Below are 18316 nucleotides of genomic sequence, written 5' to 3'. Positions count from 1 at the left end.
TAGAAAAAGAAATAATATAATGAAGTTTGAACAAAAATAGGAAGAAAAAATCATGAACAGTTGTCAAATCTTTTAAGAATAATTTTATAGAAAGAATAATATTTTAAATATCATTGGACGGAGAAAATGAAATCAATGAAAGTTAGAATCAATAAACTCATATCTTATTTCACCTAGAACAGGTAGTTATCACCTATTAGCATATTTCAGTTGAGCCGGAAACCAAAATATTGACACAAACAACTGTAAAATAATTTTAAATCGCATAAAAAAAAAAGACAACAAATATAAAGTGGAATAATAGAAATTTGAAAAACGTATTTTGGTCTAATTTTATAAACTATTCTCAACACTATAATTTGCCGGCAAAGGCCAGCAGACTATGTTTTTCGGCAATTTGTCGTAAACCAACTTTCGAAACTTGTTAGTACTGACATGGTCTTGAAATGATCGTAAGTAAGAAGCGACTCTGTTTAAAAGCTTATATCCTGACTATACTTGGCCTTTTTGTATATCTTATAATTTCGAGCATTCATACTGAACCTTCTCCGGTAAGGAAATGTATAAATAACCATTATTTTGTTGTTATTTGTAATTTTTTTTTTACTAAACATACAGGGACAGGTTGCGTGCGGGCACACACATCTCACTGTCCTGTTCTTGTTAACACTTTCACCCTCCGCAAAAAATTCCAAATTTTATTTTATTTGCTTTGCGGGAAGGACTGTTTCAACGAAGTCGCGTATTCTCCTTGCCTTCGAAACGTAGAGTAGATGAAATAGGGACAACAGACGAAGGGGTATTCTCTTTATGTAGTATGTCTCGTTTCTCTGTTTGTTTGTTTCGCTGTTCGAAAAAAAGTTCGTTTCTATGTTTTCGTTTCTCATTGTGTTTAACGGTTTTTTTTTTTGATGTCCTGTACCCATTTATGCATGTATATATACATATATATATGTAGGTATGTACTTATATATATGGATATATACATATATATATATATATATATATGTAGGTATGTACTTATATATATATGGATATATGCATATATTTATATATTATATTATATATTATATTATATATATCGCCAGAATGATAATTAACTTCTTATAAATACATTACTGCTCTAACGTTTTGAGTCAGCTTCTTTTTGGGATATATGACCCTCTGACGATATATATATATATATATATATATATATATATATGGCAGAGTTGTTGAATATACGTTAATGACCAGCACCTGTAGAGAACCGATGATACCGTGTAGAAACGACATGCTGAATTTTGGATGTTTACAAGGGTTCGAAGCATAGTGTTTTATTGTTTATAAAATGAACTATAAAACAGCAATTAAACTCATTTTAATAAACCTTAGTAATCATAGGCTCCCTTGTTGGTTCTTAAAAATGTTATTTACACTACACGTGTAGAATCACCGAATATCTGTAAGCAGTTCTAAGGCGTGCTGTTTTATTGTTTATAAAATGTGCTTAGAACGGTAAAGTTAGTTTAATTGGTTTTGCTCTTAAAGTGTTATTTACACAAGTGTGGAATCGACGAATGTCGACAAAAATTCTAAGGTGTGCTGTTTTTATGTCTATAAAATGTGTCATAGAACGGAAATTAACTCTGTTATTTAATCTTAGTAATCACTGTTGTAAAAAAATATTCTAAAATTGGTTGAATATAACGTTTTTATGTGGTCTCTTGTGCAAAGGGAGTAGGTAACGTACACACACACACACACACACACACACGTATTCTAGAGCAATACATATACTTAATTGTAAAACGATACTCATTTCCACACGTATTCATGTGTTGCTACTTATCTCTTCGTACGTTTATCGATGTTTGTTAACTTTTTCCCCTGCTACCTTCCTCTGTCTGTCTTCGCCTGCTTGTAAGCATACAAGTTTGTAATTACATTCCATTGTATTTCTTTAATAATATACCGGCGTAATTTTTAAGTGATTTTGTGTTAAATTTACCAAACCAATAAAAATTGTAAATATTTTCAAAGGGAAAGGTGAACCAAGGGAGTTTTGGCTGTTTTTTTAATATACCAGTGATTTTGTTGTTATTGGTTTTTTTTAACGCTATAAGCCTTACAATAATAACTATCTGGACTGTTTTAAGCCATTTTTTTTTTCATTAAAAACCATGGGAGGAGCCATTTCAGTGAAAAATAAAGGATAAAATTGTAAATATTTTCAGAGGAAAAAGTGAGCACTTCAAGGGAGGTGTGGCTGTTGTTTCTAGCACAACCCAAATCACCCTCCGTTTTTACTCTCACATGTATTGATGTTTTTTCAACATTTTTTTCTCATTAACCATTGGTCTACCAGAGAGAATGTGTCACTAATTACCAACTGGGTCCAATGGACCCAATGATTTTCTTTTGATTAAATTTCATTCAAACTACCACTACTTCTTGGCTACATTGTATATGCTATCAGGTGAATAAAGAATTACTGTTTCTCACAAATAAAAAGAATAAAAATGAAGCCTTGTGAGTGGATTTGGTAGACGGAAACTGAAAGAAGCCCGTCGTATATATATATATATATATATATATATATGTGTGTGTGTGTGTATGTTTGTGTGTCTGTGTTTGTCCCCTCAACATCGCTTGACAACCGATGCTGGTGTGTTTACGTCCCCGTAACTTAGCGGTTCGGCAAAAGAGACCGATAGAATAAGTACTAGGCTTCCAAAGAATAAGTCCTGGGGTCGATCTGCTCGACTAAAGGCGGTGCTCCAGCATGGCCGCAGTCAAATGACTGAAACAAGTAAAAGAGTAAAGAGAGTGCATTGTACTCATAACTGTGACAACATAATTTTTCTTGGAACAATAAGATAGGATCATAGAATCCTTTTGAAATCCAAATATCGTGCTGTTGATTTCTCTTTCTTTTCCATTTGTGAAAGCACTTGGAGGTTCAACTCTGTTCTTTCTAATTGTTCCAACTAAAGTAGTTTTCTTACTAAGCAGCCTTCGAGCCAATCCTAAACGTGTAAAAAAATTATCACAAGTTCTGTGTGAGCTATGTACAAGGACGCTGTCAGTAAGGTGAGGGTTGGCAACGAGTACAGTGAAGAATTCTGGGTAGAGGTAGGAGTCCACCAAGGTTCAGTCCTCAGCCCCTTCCTATTTATCATAGTCCTCCTGGTAATAACAGAGGAATTCAAGACAGGATGCCCCTGGGAGCTTCTCTATGCTGATGACCTTGCTCTAATTGCTGAGTCACTATCAGAACTAGAGAAGTTTCAGGTGTGGAAGCAAGGATTAGAATCGAAGGGCCTTAGAATCAACGTAGCTTAAACCAAAGTCCTAATAAGTAGGAAGGTAGACAAACCACCACAAACCCCTTCAGGTAGATGGCCCTGCTCGATCTGTAGAAAAGGCATAGGTAGAAACTCTATAAGATGTACCCAATGTAAGCTATGGAGACATAAGAGGGGTAACAATATCAAAGGAAGGCTAACTAGGAAGATAGCTTTTGTATGTAGCAGATGCTCAGGAGCAATAAACACTGAAAATGTGCAGAGAACAACTTCTGCCACATTCCAGGGAGAAAAACTAGAAGTAGTTGATAGCTTCTGTTACCTAGGTGACCAAGTCAGTAGAGGGAGAGGGTGTGCTGAAAGTGTAGCTGCTAGAATAAGAATAGCTTGGGCACTGCTCAGAGAGCTCTTACCTCTGCTGGTGACAAAGGGCCTTTATCTCAGAGTAAAAAGCAGACTGTATGATGCTTGTGTATGAACAGCCATGCTACATGGCAGGGAAACATGGGCCGTGACTGCTGAGGACATGCGTAAGCTCGCAAGAAATGAAGCCAGTATGCTCCAATGTCAGTGTGCATACTCGACAATGTGTAAGTACCTTGAGAGAAAAGTTGGACCTAAGAAGCATCAGTTGTGGTGTGCAATAGAGACGATTGCACTGGTATGGTCATGTGGTGAGAATGGATGAGGATAGCTATGTGAAAAAGTGCCACACCCATTTGAGCGTGATCGTTACCAGCTTCGCCTTACTGGCACTTGTGCTGGTGGGATGTGAAAAAACATTCGAGCGAGGTCGTTGCCAGTACCACTGGACTGACTCCTGTGCAGGTGGCACGTAAAAAACACCATTTGAACATGGCCATTACCAGTACTGCCTGACTGTCCCTCGTGCCGGTGGCACGTAAAAGCACCCACTACACTCTCGGAGTGGTTGGCATTAGGAAAGGCATCCAGCTGTAGAAACTCTGTCAGATCAGATTGGAGCCTGGTTCACCAGTCCTCAGTCAAATCGTCCAACCCATGCCAGCATGGAAAACGGATGTTAAACGATGATGATGATGATATTGCGACCAGTATTTTCAAGTTCTTTTGGAAAATTTCCCATTTGACAAATAAAAGAGAGTCAAGAAAACATAAGAGTCACGAGAAATCAGCAGAATCAAATAATCTGTTTGTGACTGCTGCAAGTAGTCCAGCTAAGGGTAAACATGAGAGTAGACTGTCAGCTTTCACATAATTGGTGCATTAGATAAAAGTAAGAAAACTAGTGAAGCTCTTAAAATTTCCCAAATCCTGCACATTGAAAGCACCTGAAATATATTATTATCCATCTTCCATATTTTGTTTTCTTGTTTAGATTTTACCGTCCACAGAAGAGTTGGATGCAAAATCAGCATCAGATCTTGAAGATTTATTTCATGGGTAATATTCTTTGATTCCTTTTTTACACATTGTTGTTTGTTAACTATAGTATAAGAAATCTTTCAATGGTATTTAGCTGACTTCCGTGTGTTTTAAAGCTAATGATATTGAGAGCAACATGAGCATCATAAGACTGTTTTCTTATCTATTTGTTTTTCTTGCATTGATTTAAATCATTGTTTGCTGTTCTGATTTCTAAAACTACATTTGGTTTGATTTGCTGTGACTTTATGTAAAAACAGTGGCTAGAACCAGTTCCATGGTCTATGAGGAAATGTTACATATAGTTTCCCCTGTGGTTCTCTGTCAGTCTGTTTAATGTTGTAGAGTAGAAGCAACACCCTTTCATAGAGTGAAGTAAATAATGCAGCCTTTCATTCCCAGTTATAGTTGTTTCACTTCATGTCTCTTGTCAGCCTTTTATAATCATCATGTTCTTATGTCTATGTAAAAGAAAAATTAATAATTTATTTGTTGAATATTACTTTAGATTCATGAACCAAATTCAGGTGACGTGTAACAAGATAATGCGTGTTGGTTCTTTGGGAGATGGAGGATGGAATGTTTGTTTGGATAATGGATATTTTCCCATGGTGCCTTGCTTGGTATACTCATTTGGGTAAGTAAATTCCTACTGTGTTTATCAATGATTGGAATACTTTTCTATTTTAAATTTTGTGTATCTTTAAATGATTATAAATATGTGTCCTCTCTTTCTCTCTCTCTCTTTCTCTCTCTCTTTCTCTCTCTCTCTCTCTCTCTCTCTCTCTCTCTCTTATATATATATATATATATATATATATATATATAGATTCAGGTGAATATGGTACTTAGGTTTAGGCACTAGAATTTAGTATGGTATTATCCATACAGTTTCAAAATAAGGTGATTAAAGTCAAAATAAGCAACAAGGATATCCAAAGTTAATGCAGTACAATTGTTTCATGTGACTCCATTTATTTAAGCAATGTAAACATTACATCAAATATAAAATGCAGAGCAATCCTCAGCTGCACAAAGATATAGAATTTTAATGAAATTACATTTAGACAGAAGGACATATTTTTATAATATAATATAATGTCCTTCTGTTGAAATGTAATTTCATTAAATTTCTATATTTTTGTGCAGCTGAAGATTGCTCTACATTTTATATTTGATGCAATGTTTACATTGCTTAATTAAATAGTCGCATGAAACGATCGTACTGCATTAACTTTGGATATCCTTGTTGCTTATTTTGACTTTAATCACCTTATATATATATGTATATATCACTGGAATGGAGGATAATAGCTTTTAATAGTAGATCACAACATTTTTTTCTGCACTGCACACCAGCTTTATGTTGCTGAGTTTAAATTCATATACAATTATAGAAGATCATTCTTTATAGTCATTATATAGTTAAATTTCTCTATATAAAAAGTAAACAAATGGCATTTCAAATTTATGAAATGTTCAAATTTTCAGTACAATTTTATTTATTTAATGCAGTCATAGAAGATATATCATAACATGTAATGTGCCATCATCATGTAAAATTATAAACAGGTAAGATTTTAAATGTTGACCCAGACAATCTACATTAGTTTTGAATTCTTATAACAAAATAATATGTGTATACACACACAAATATGCACACACGCATGAATTCTTATAACAGAATTGTATATTTATTCACACACACATACACAATTGTTGGTCTGTTTTCTCTTATCACTTTACATCTCAAAGAGAGAGGGGGAAATGGAGTAAAAGTTAGATACAGAGAGAGTTAACATAAGAAGTGTATAAATATGCTACCACGTCATCATCATCATTTAACATCTGCTTTCCATGCTAGCATGGGTTGGACGATTTGACTGAGGACTGGTGAACCAGATGGCTGCACCAGGCTCTAATCTGATCTGGCGGAGTTTCTACAGCTGGATGCTCTTCCTAATGCCAACCACTCCGAGAGTGTAGTGGGTGCTTTTACGTGCCACTGGCATGTGGGCCAGTCAAGCGGTACTGGCAACGGCCACACTCAAATGGTGTTTTTTACATGCTACCTGCACAGAAGCCAGTCCAGTGGCACTGGCAATGACCTCGCTCAAATGTTTTTTCATGTGCCACCAACACAACGCTAGTAACGATCATGCTTGAATGATGCTTTTTACATGCCACCAGCACGGAAGCCAGTCAGCTGCTCTGGCAACACTCACGCTTGGATGGTGCTCGCAGCGCTCCACTGGCACGGGTGCCAGTCATCGAATTTGCGAATTTGATTCGATTTCACTTGCCTCAACAGGTCTTCGCAAGCAGAGTTTAGTGCCCAGTGATGGAAAGGTACCCATAAGTGGGCTGGTTACACCCCTGGCATAGGCCATGGGTTATGGTCTCACTTGGCTTGTCAGGTCTTTTCACGTATGATATACATTTTGATATTTGGATCTCAATTGTTTAGAGACCCTTAAAATGCACCATATATAACGTAGTGTTTGACAGCTGTTATAAGAAAAGGTAATTTAATGTAATTAAATATATTGATTTTCAATATTTCATAGTAAGGCAGTAAATTGGCAGAATCATTAACACATAACACACTTGCTTAGTGACATTTCATTCATCTTTACACTCTGCGTTCAGATTCCACTGAACTCAGTTTTTGATTTTTTTGCCTTTCATCTTTTCAAGGCCCAACACTTGAGAGGAGCTCTGCCACTTTGCCTTCATGAGGCCCAACTCTCAAAAGGAACTCTGCCACTTTGCCCCCATGAAGCCCAGTAGCTTGGCCACTTTGCTTCCATGTGGCCCAACGCTCGAAAGGAACTTAGCCACCTTGCCTCCACACCTCTGGTGTTATCCAAGGAAAAGGCAAAGGCTGATACAGCTTGGCACCAGTGACATAGCAACTCATTCCTACAGCTGAGTGAACTGGAGCAACGTAAAATAAAGTGTCTTGCTTAAGAATGCAACACACAACCTGGTCAAGAAATTGAACTCACTACCTCATGATTGTGAGCCCAATGCACTAACCACTGAGCTATGCACCTTCACTATACATAATATAAAAATTCCTAATCTCACAAATGTAGAATTGTGTCATCCAATCAGTAAGGGGACAACATAGGACATCAATGAAGCTTTATAAACCTTAAAAATGGATTTAGCATAGTGGAGAAAGGTGCTACTAGCTAATGCAGTGAAGTTGCTTAGAAGTTTAAAGTTCAATCCTAGACAAGGTTACTAAGGTCAATTACCATCTACCTGAAGAAGGTGGAGCACACACAGCTGAAACATAGTGAAAAGCAACAACTAAGATGAGGAAACTACTCTGGCTAATACATAATATAAAAATTCTTCATCCCAGAAATACCGATTTGTATTATGCATGCATGGGCCAGTCATTATTTGTTGAGGCAGATTTTTTTACAGCCAGATGCCCTTAGCTGTTTTCAAGCAAGGTATTATTTCCCCATGCCCTGGCATTTTTACACAGAAGAATGAAAATAAAAGTCACCACTTGTATGACAGTGACATTTGTTTACAGCTATCATACAAAGTTAAGACAAAGAGTCACTGATGCACGTGCGCGCGCACACACACACACACACACACATCATATACATATTGTCTTTCTTTCAACAGAATTGGTCTTGAGTCAAGTTTTGATGTTGAGATGCAGAAAATCTTTAGCTGTGAAGTGCATTCCTTTGATCCTTTGTAAGTACCTTCTTTCGGTTGTTGCGGCAATGGTGATAGCAGCTATATTTAACTTATATCTATGAAGCAAATAGGTTATGTTATGTGTAATTTAGTTGATGTTTATGTTACATGTTAATGTAGTTCAGTTACATGTAATTTATGTTACATGGCTCCGGCACTGGATGGTGGCGAACCCTGCTGTACTCTTCCACCACAACTTTCTCTCACTCTTACTTCCTGTTTCTGTTGTACCTGTAATTCAAAGGGCCAGCCTTGTCACACTGTGTCACGCTGAATATCCCCGAGAACTACGTTAAGGGTACACGTGTCTGTGGAGTGCTCAGCCACTTGCACGTTAATTTCATGAGCAGGCTGTTCCGTTAATCGGATCAACTGGAACCCTCGACGTCGTAAGCGACAGAGTGCCAACAACAACCCCACACTGATATAAACATATATTTTCTCCCGATAGTCACACCCAACTATTAAAAAAAAAAGACTTACTAGATATTTAAAATGAGTCGAAGAAATAGTCATGGTTGGAATGCTTTTGATGATAGTTCTATTCAACCATGGCTGACTTGGAGCTCAACAAGAACAGAAGCAACATAAAAGTGCAACCTGTTTATTACCCAGACACAGTAGTAAATAGAGTTATGCCCCTAACCCCAAAGTACAATACAATGATTTGTGTCATTTGCTTTAGCTATTGGTGTACATATTTCATAACTAGAAAAGTTAGCTCTCATGTCAGTGTGATAGAGCTGGAGCTCATGAAGTGACTTACTTAGATTTAGTTTCATGGAACTATTTGAATATGAGATAAATAGGACAGAGCAACCAGTGTTGCAGAAAACTTTCTCTATAGGCGCAGGAGTGGCTGTGTGGTAAGTAAGCGACGGAGTGCCGACAACAAATGGTTTTCTTATCAAGAATTTTGAAAAGTACATTTACAATGCTAAGTATGTACAAAATAATTTTAAAAGTAGCCTAAAGTAATCTCCCTTGTAGATCATGACAAAGTAGCACTGAAAATTTTGTATTTTCTATGCTAATACGGGTTTGATGGACAAGTTTTAATACAGTGTTTTACCACTAGTCGTGGTCCTTCATATGTTTCTTTTATGAAAACCTGTGTCGCGAGATTGGTCCTCACTACTTCTCGTATTGGTATAGCGAAGTTAGAGATGAGACATTTTATCACAGCAGTTTTGGCACTGCCCATTTGGTAACACTGATTCAATGCTATCTTATTTGATATCGGACGTTTTACTGTTTCTTCCACTTTCTCCCTCTTCTTTCTATTGGTTTATGTGTGTGGCCATATTTCTTTTTATGTGTATGAAGAGGGGAACAATATTTATGTCAATTGTGTTTGGCTGTGTGGTAAGTAGCTTGCTTACCAACCACATGGTTCCGGGTTCAGTCCCACTGCATGGCACCTTGGGCAAGTGTCTTCTACTATAGCCTCGGGCCGACCAAAGCCTTGTGAGTGGATTTGGGAGACGGAAACTGAAAGAAGCCCGTCGTATATGTGTATATGTATATATGTATATGTTTGTGTATGTGTTTGTCCCCCCAACATCGCTTGACAACAGATGCTGGTGTGTTTATGTCCCTGTAACTAAGCGGTTCGGCAAAAGAGACCAATAGAATAAGTACCAAGCTTACAATGAATAAGTTCTGGGGTCGATTTGCTTGACTAAAGGTGGTGCTCCAGCATGGCCACAGTGAAATGACTGAAACAAGTAAAAGTGTAAATTAATAAATTGTAATACCGCTCTCTCACTCATTCTTTCTGTCTTCATGTGTATGTGTGTATCTAGTGCCAAAAAGTACTGTCAACAAAGCTGGCTGAGTGTCCAGTCACCCATGCCAAATTGTCAGCATCCAAACAGATGCACTCAGTTGTCTCATGGGAGATGATTTGGCTTTTTGTTTTGGTTCTTTGTGTTCTGCATTCTTGGAGAGTAGATGTAATTCATCACTCTGCTTAACTACTTTCATCCCAACCTACCTGAAACTATTCCTGGGCCTTAGATACAAATTTCCTGTTTTGTAAAGCAATCTCCATTAAATTCTTCGAGAAATTTCTTGTTAATTTATGTTTCAAATCCCAGCTCAAAAATAGCAAAGTTATTCTGCTAAATTCACCATTATTATAGAAATTAATTGCATCAAAGTCAGTGTACTTCAACAGAAATATGGTAACATAGGCGTTAACACCACTACCAGGTCCTTAGGTATCTTTAGCAGTCTCTACTCCAATGCATTTATGCCAGTTCTTTATTTGAAAGTAACTTTTTCCTTTTCTCTCAAAAACTGGAGGCCCCAACATAAATGCATGTGCACATCATCATCATCATCATTTGACATTCACTGGTATGGGTTAGATGGCTTGAGTGGAACTGATAAACCAGAGAGCTGCACCAGGTTCCAGTCTGAACTTGGCATGATTTCTATGTGACTGGATACCCTTCCTAATGCCAACCACTCTGAGAGTGTAGTGGGTGTCTTTTACATGTCTCTAGCATGGGTGTTTTTATGTTTCCAACACTGGCCACAACTATGATTTCATTTGATTTGACAAGTCTTCTCAACCACATTAAGTTGCGAAAGGTCACAATCATCTCCTCCATGAGACCCCACATTCAAAGATCATGCTTCACCACCTCATCCCATGTCTTCCTGGATCTACCTCTTCCACAAGTTCCCTCCACAGTTAGAGATCAGCAATTCTTTATGCAGTTGTCCTCATCTATGTGCATCACACAATCATACCACCACAGTTGTCTCTCTTGCTCACGACATCTGATGCCTCTTATGCCTAATTTTCCTCTCAAGATGCATACACTTAGTCGTACATGTACACCAACATTGCACATCCAGTGGAGCATATTAGATTAATTTCTTTCAAGCCTTCACACGTCCTCTGCTGCCACAGTCCATGTTTCAGTGTAGTGTAGCATGGCTGTTTGCACACAGGCATCATACAATCTGCCTTTCACTTTGAAGGAGAAACCCTTTGTTGCCAACAAAGGTAGAAGTCCTCTGAATTTTGCCTAGCCTATTCTTATTCTAGTAGCTATGCTTTCAGAGCATCTCCCCCCACTACTGACTTGGTCACCTAGATAACAAAAGTTATCAACTATTTCTAGTTATCCTCCACTAGCATTTGATGAAGTCTGTATTTTCTGTATACTTCTATTGTTTACTGTACCTTGCATCTGCCACACACAAAGAATATTTCCCCTGTTAAGCTTCCTCTGATATTGCTGAACCTCTCATGTGTCCACAGCTTACACTGGGTACACCTCATAGAGTTTCTACCTATGCCTTTTCTACATATCTTCTACCTGGAGGAATTTGTGATTTGACATCTTTCCTACTAAGAGATTTTGTTCAATCAACTCTGAGGCCCTTTGAATCCAGACCTTGCTTCCACTCCTGAAATTTTTTCTCCAGTTCTGTTAGTGATTCAGCTATAAGAACAAGGTCATCAGCATAAAGAAGCTTCCAGGGGCAGCCCAACTTAAATACATCTGTTATTTGTTTGGAGGATTATGATGAACAGGAGGCGGCTGAGGATTGATTCTTGTATTCTGAATTCATTGCTAGCGTCCCTGCACATGGCTTGTACGGCTCTCACCAGCGACTCCTTTATCCCTAGTTTCTACAATGACCAGCAGATAAAGGTACAGGGGACCTTGTCGAAGGCTTTCTTCATGTCAGCAAAAGCTGTATGTGTGTGTGTGTGTGTGTGTGTGTGTGCGCGCATGCATGCACGCATGCAGAGTTATCTTTTCTGACATGAAGAAAGCCTTCGACAAGGTCCCCCGTACCCTTATCTGCTGGTCATTGCAGAAACTAGGGATAAAGGGGTTGCTGGTGAGAGCCGTACAAGCCACGGGCAGGGACGCATGTGTTCAATCAACTCTGAGGCCCTTTGAATCCAGACCTTGCTTCCACTCCTGAAATTTTTTCTCCAGAGTTATCTTTTCCTCACTAACTAAATTATGAAGTAAAAAAAAAAGTATCATGCTTCCTTTGTATCATACATTTGAACCAGTACAGTCTTCTCTCCTGCATGCTATGGCTCATTCCTTTTAATGCATGCTTCTTTTTTGTTTACATGTGTTAGCAAAATTATTTTTTCCTTGTTTTTTTCTTTTTTTCTTCTTTTACTCAGTGTAAATAAAACAAGAATTCCAAATCTTTCTTTGATGAATTTCCATCCTATTGGAATAATGGATAAAACGGATGTTGTTAGTGACAGATCGTTTATGACACTCTCAGACATTCGCAAGTATTTAAATCACACAGAGGTAAGAAATATATGTGTGTATGTATATATTTGTATAGGCATGTGGCTTAGTGGTTAGGGATGTTGGACTCATCATTGTAAGATTGTGGTTTTGATTCTTGACCAAGCAATGTATTGTGTTTTTGAGTAAAACTTGTTGCACTCAGCTGGCGAAAATGAGTGATACTGCGACAAGCCAGCATCCCATCCAAGACAGAATATATACGCCATGGAAACTGAAAAACTGACCCTATGAGTCACTATGACTTGGGAAGGATTTGTATATAATAGCTGTCTGTTTATCTATTTGTGTGTGTGTGTCTGTGTGCGCGCCTGCCTACATATATGTACGTATGTATGTATGAAAGTAAGGAAGGAACAGCTTTTCTTTCAAAACATGCTATATAAAAGTGTGTTTGAGGTTCATCCTTTTCAAGAATTTTCCTGTTTCCTTAGTAGTTCTTTATATTTATTTAGGAACAGTCATATTGACAAATCCATTAGTCCATTAAGATTTCAAGATCTCTTTGGTCTTATTATCAGAATGAAATAATGCTGATGATAACATGTTCACACACTTAACAGCAGGCTGCAAAAGATCATGGAGATACTGCTATAACTGATAAAATCATCAATGCCAGAATTTATCAATTATTCATTGATAAGTCTTGATAACTGAAAATCAGAAAGAATTACCATGATTTCATCCTGATGATGAGGATAACAAGAGTGTCTTGAACAGACAGAAGGCTAATGGATTTAGCAAGGCTATTGTTCAAAATATAAAGGACTAATAAAGGAAACAAATCTTTCACTAAAACATTCTTTTTCCGTCTTTCTTTCTGTTTACCTCCTCCTCCCTATCTCTTTCATTTTTTCCTCTTTATTCCTTCTATCCCTGCTCTTCCTCTCTTTCTCCCTCTCCCCCTCTCTCTCTCCATTCAACTATTTGTGCATCATCCATTTCTTATTTCAAAAGCTTTGTTAAAAGTGTGTTTGTTTCACAGTTTCTTCAGTATCTTTTCTTTTTTTTGTCTTTAATTTTTCAGAACATATTTATTTTGAAAATAGATATAGAGATGGCAGAATGGCGCTCCCTGACAAAGGCAATCTCTGACGGTGAACTGGATCTTGTAAAGCAGTTGTTAGTTGAGTTTCATGTGCTATATTACACTGCAGAGTCCAAGTGGAATGCTTTCCATAATGCTCTTATTATTATCAAGAAATTGATGGATCTTAACTTCCGAACATTCTCAATAACGAAGAACAAAGACTGCAATTATGTCAGTCATAAAAATATTCTGTTGACCAAATGTTACAACGTCCACATGGTTAAAGTTAGTTAAAATATATTGTCAGTAATATATATATATATATATATTCTTCTTTTACTTGTTTGTCATTTGACTGCGACCATGCTGGAGCACCACCTTTAGTCAAACAAATTGACCCCAGGACTTATTCTTTGTAAGCCCAGTACTTATTTTATCAGTTCCTTTTGCTGAACTGCTAAGTTTTGGGGCATAAGCACATGAACATCAGTTGTCAGGCGATGGAGCAGGGGGGGGGGGCAAACACATAATACATACATGCATATATGTATATACACACACACACACACATACACGACAGACTTCTTTCAGTTTCCATCTACCAAATCCACTCACAAGGCTGTGGTCAGCATCAGGCTACAATAGAAGACAGTTGCCCAAGGTGCCACGCAGTGGGACTGAACCCACAACCACAACCATGTGGTTGGAAAGCAAGCTTCTTACCACACAACCACACTTGTAGCTATATATAATAATATAGATTTAATCAAAAAATTAAATGTGGTACTTAAAATGTTTGAGGCACCAGAATTTGGTAGGGTAAAAACCAAAAACAAAATCAAGAGATTTGGTGAATAAAATTTGAAGAAAAGCAACAAAAATGCATTAGGTTATAGCAGTACGTACGTTTCGTACAAACTTCATTTATTTATGTAGTGAGAACACCACATAAGATGTGCAATGAAAATGTACTCCTCAGCTGCATAATGGAAGTTCATTTCAGAAAGTCATTTTGTAAATGTGTAGGATACAAGAGTAGGATATATATATATATATATATAAATATAAATTTTCTTTTTGGGAAAATTGACATCACAAATTGTGAATAGCTGTATTGTTGGTTAGAGGTTACAGGTAGGACAATCATTTTCACCTGGTGGTGAAAATGTTGAGGCAGAATTTGATGTATATGATGCTGAACAAATTTATAAGGGACTTAATTTGAAAAACTCTGTACTTTTGATCTTGAATCTTTAATCTTGTTTCAGTCATTAGACTGTGGATGAGGTTACAGGTGCTCGTTTGGAGCGTCTCTATTGCTGTACCACTAAGTTATGGGGACATAAACAAACCAACACTTGTCAAGTGTTGTATGGTGGGAACTAACAAACACACACACACACACACACACACAGACATTATTAAAATAAACATTTTTAAATGCAGTAGGGTTAACATTGTATTACTAGTGAGACAACCAAATCAAGAAACCTCTTTTTTACACCTTGTGCATCCTTCACTTTCTGTTTACAGTCCCCTCATAATTTGGAATGAATTATCTTCCTTATACTTTTGGCACTATATCTTCCTGTTTTTTCATTTTTTTTTTATGGGTGACAGGCAATTGAGATTAAATGCTAGTACCAGGCTTTCAGCTGAAAAAGGGAAATGAATGTAACTTTAACAATCACAGGCACACCTCACCCCATGTCATTAATTGGTTCCAGGAGACATGACTTAAGTCAAATCAACTTCTCTTTCGGCTAGGCTAGGCCGAATTTACCTGTCTCTAGGCTAAACTGATAATAAACATTCCCAGTTCTGTACTTTAATTATGAACACATTTTCAATAATACATGGTTAATAAAGACCTATTTTAAGCTTACAAACAAGCAATAAAAAAATTTTTTTAATACAGTACAGTAAAAAAGAAGCAATCTAAATTTACGAATACAATTTGGCTGTGTTTACCATACATCATGGACACTTTATGAATGCGGTTTGCAATAAGACATGGTAACATAAAAGCCTTTTTTTAAGCTTAAAAAACAAATTCAGTAATTATTATTATTTGCAATAGTAAAAAAAAAAACTAAATTATTTAAAATTTACCAATACGTACATACAGTTTGGTGGTTTACATCGTGGATGTAGATGGCTGTAAATTGTCAATATTTACATCTGACTCTGGCTGTTCTTCGATGCATTCACTAAGCTACACTACTTTATGGTGTGTATCTTAACATTTACTGTACGTATTTTGATATGATTTTATATCCTTTTATTCTTATTTATTGTACAGTAACATGATTTTATGTGTTTTTAACGATTTTCTAGTAATTTTACGATTCCAATATTTGTGGTGAACAGACGTAAAATCAACTAAAATGACATGACTTGATTTTTATTTTTCCATACATTATTTTTAAAAACTGATGTATAATCGAGAAGACTTAAGCCAAGGTATGCCTGTATACTGAAGATTCTTTAGGCTTTATTATAAACTCAAGAATCTTAAAGGATGCTATCCCTTTCTTTGTGAAGGTGTCAGTAATTTGTACATTTGTTGGACTCCATGAAATCTCTGCAATTTCCTTTTTGCCTATCATTCTTCCCAGGATGGCCATCTCTGTGTGAAGCCTTTTGTCTAAAATTTAGTGTACTGTATCAAACAGGCAAGAATTGTCTGTCTTGCTAGGCAATTTTATGTTTTTCATTATTATTCTCTAACTGAAGCAATTCTAATAAAAATCTTCTATAAAATATACATGCTTCTGCCATGTCAACCATTTCTGTTATTTTTTATTGTGATATATTTTAATTCCTTTACATATTCATCTTGTCCAAGTTTAATATTCTGACCATTCTTTTTAATATCTAATCTGATATACTGGAACTCTACTATTTCTTCAGACTTGCCTTTAAATAATTTATGAAGCCTACTTATAACTTGGGTCTGGAAGAGCTCTGAACCCGAAAAGCAGAAATCATCTACCTGTGTAGCAATGATACCAGGCTGTTTGTTTCCACAACATCACGTAAATATTTCCTGGTCATATTCTGAATAATATTTTCTGCTATATTTTCCCCACCTCAAATTAATATAGCAAATAATAATGTCAAGCTAAGTAACTCTTTGGTAACAGGAAGTTGTCTCTCATAATATATATATATATATATATATACACGTATATATTAGTTTGACACTTGGGAAGATGAGTCTTTTACGTTTCGAGCCTACACTCTTCAACAGAAGGGAACACCAGGAAATAAATTGAGATAGAATTAAAAAACTTTTGGAGTTAGCGGTCAATATACATATATACTCTAGGCACAAGGCTCGAAATTTTGGGGGAGGGTGCCAGTCGATTAGATCGACCCTAGTACATAACTGGTATTTAATTTATGGACCCTGAAAGGTAAAGTCGACCTCGGCGGAATTTGAACTCAGAACATAAAGACAGACGAAATATTGCCAAACATTTCGCACAGCGTGCTAACGATTTTGCCAACTTGCCGCCCTATTTCATTTAAATATTGCCTTTCTTGCAAGTCACATTGTACTAATTTCTTTACCAGCCTAAAATCTCAAATTATCCTGAAAAGCTCATAGCCTTTCGACCCAAAATAAGGGCTAATTCGGTTGGCGGATGTAAGTAAGCATTTTAATCTTTTTAACGTCCACTTTTCCATAGATCAGAGAGAATTTGTTAAGATACAGAAATAAATTTATTTCTCAAACGCGTGATAATGCTATAAATAGCGTGATCAGGATAAATTATCCATACATTGCAGAAAAATACGTTGCCATCCAGCCATGAGACTCGAACTCACATTTCTGTGATTACATGTCAAGTGTTTTACCATTAAACTAAACTGCCCAGCAACGAATTCTTCTGCAATTTTAGAACTTATACATTTAGCTTCATAAGACGCTAACGTTAAATTCAACTTTACGATGAAAGTAAACAAACAAAGTTTGTCTTTAGAATCGTTGAGATGTATTGTAAGATACAGAAATAAATTTATTTCTCAAACGCGTGATAATGCTATAAATAGCGTGATCAAGATAAATTATCCATACATTGCAGAAAAATACATAGAATTTGTTAAGGCTGATTTTTCTACACTCTGTCCTTGTCATCTGTTACCAAGCTAAGTGATATTTCCTCATATCAGAACACGTTTTCATGGAAAATTGGTTGGTGTAACCTTTTCCTCTCCCTTTTACCAGCCTCGGAGGCCTGTAACGTGTCACGAATATTACTTTAAATAAAAAATAACGTGATCTAATGGGAAGCCACTGATTCAAGAGATGAAAGACGGGAGGAGGCCATAGAAGTTTTGATTGGTGATTCAAATTCCAGATGCGGACGACAATATCACCAGCATCTTCCAAAAGCAAGAGCCCCATGGTAGGTGACAGAGAGGAGTTGATCACCAGAGAATCTGGTTTTATGGAAATCTTGCTGGCGGTCATTAAGGAGAAAGAAAGTGAGAGAGAGAGAGAGAGAAAGCTAAATTAATATCTTTTTATCTTTTACATCCATCAGTCATTTGAC

The 18316-nt window shown here is 36.7% G+C and overlaps 1 protein-coding gene across 2 annotated transcripts; it reads left to right on the top strand.

Moving 5' to 3' along the window:
- The first annotated feature begins 209 nt into the window (after positions 1-209).
- LOC106872802 (putative methyltransferase-like protein 24) lies at positions 210-16540 on the top strand. Of its 2 annotated transcripts, none has more exons than XM_014919928.3 (6): positions 210-452; positions 4645-4709; positions 5200-5328; positions 8343-8417; positions 12589-12724; positions 13752-16540. In XM_014919928.3, the coding sequence occupies exons 1-6, from the start codon at positions 447-449 to the stop codon at positions 14046-14048; spliced, it is 708 nt and encodes a 235-aa protein (XP_014775414.1). In that variant the 5' UTR covers positions 210-446; the 3' UTR covers positions 14049-16540. The 2 variants fall into 2 exon arrangements, with proteins under 2 accessions (XP_014775414.1, XP_014775406.1); XM_014919920.3 differs by having other exon boundaries at positions 211-551.
- The last annotated feature ends 1776 nt before the right edge of the window (positions 16541-18316 follow it).

Source organism: Octopus bimaculoides, chromosome 9 (assembly GCF_046866305.1).
Source record: "Octopus bimaculoides isolate indiv1 chromosome 9, ASM4686630v1, whole genome shotgun sequence".
NCBI lineage: Eukaryota > Metazoa > Mollusca > Cephalopoda > Octopoda > Octopodidae > Octopus > Octopus bimaculoides.
The sequence above is the reverse complement of the archived record's forward strand: the minus strand, read 5'-3'. Positions and strand labels throughout refer to the sequence as shown.

Bases quoted from the DNA above. Each gene is read 5' to 3' on its own strand.
- LOC106872802 (XM_014919920.3), top strand. From the start codon at position 447: ATGATCGTAAGTAAGAAGCGACTCTGTTTAAAAGCTTATATCCTGACT. The intron at 552-4,644 runs GTAAGGAAATGT...TTTCTTGTTTAG, and splicing joins TTCATACTGAACCTTCTCCG to ATTTTACCGTCCACAGAAGA. The intron at 4,710-5,199 runs GTAATATTCTTT...ATATTACTTTAG, and splicing joins CTTGAAGATTTATTTCATGG to ATTCATGAACCAAATTCAGG.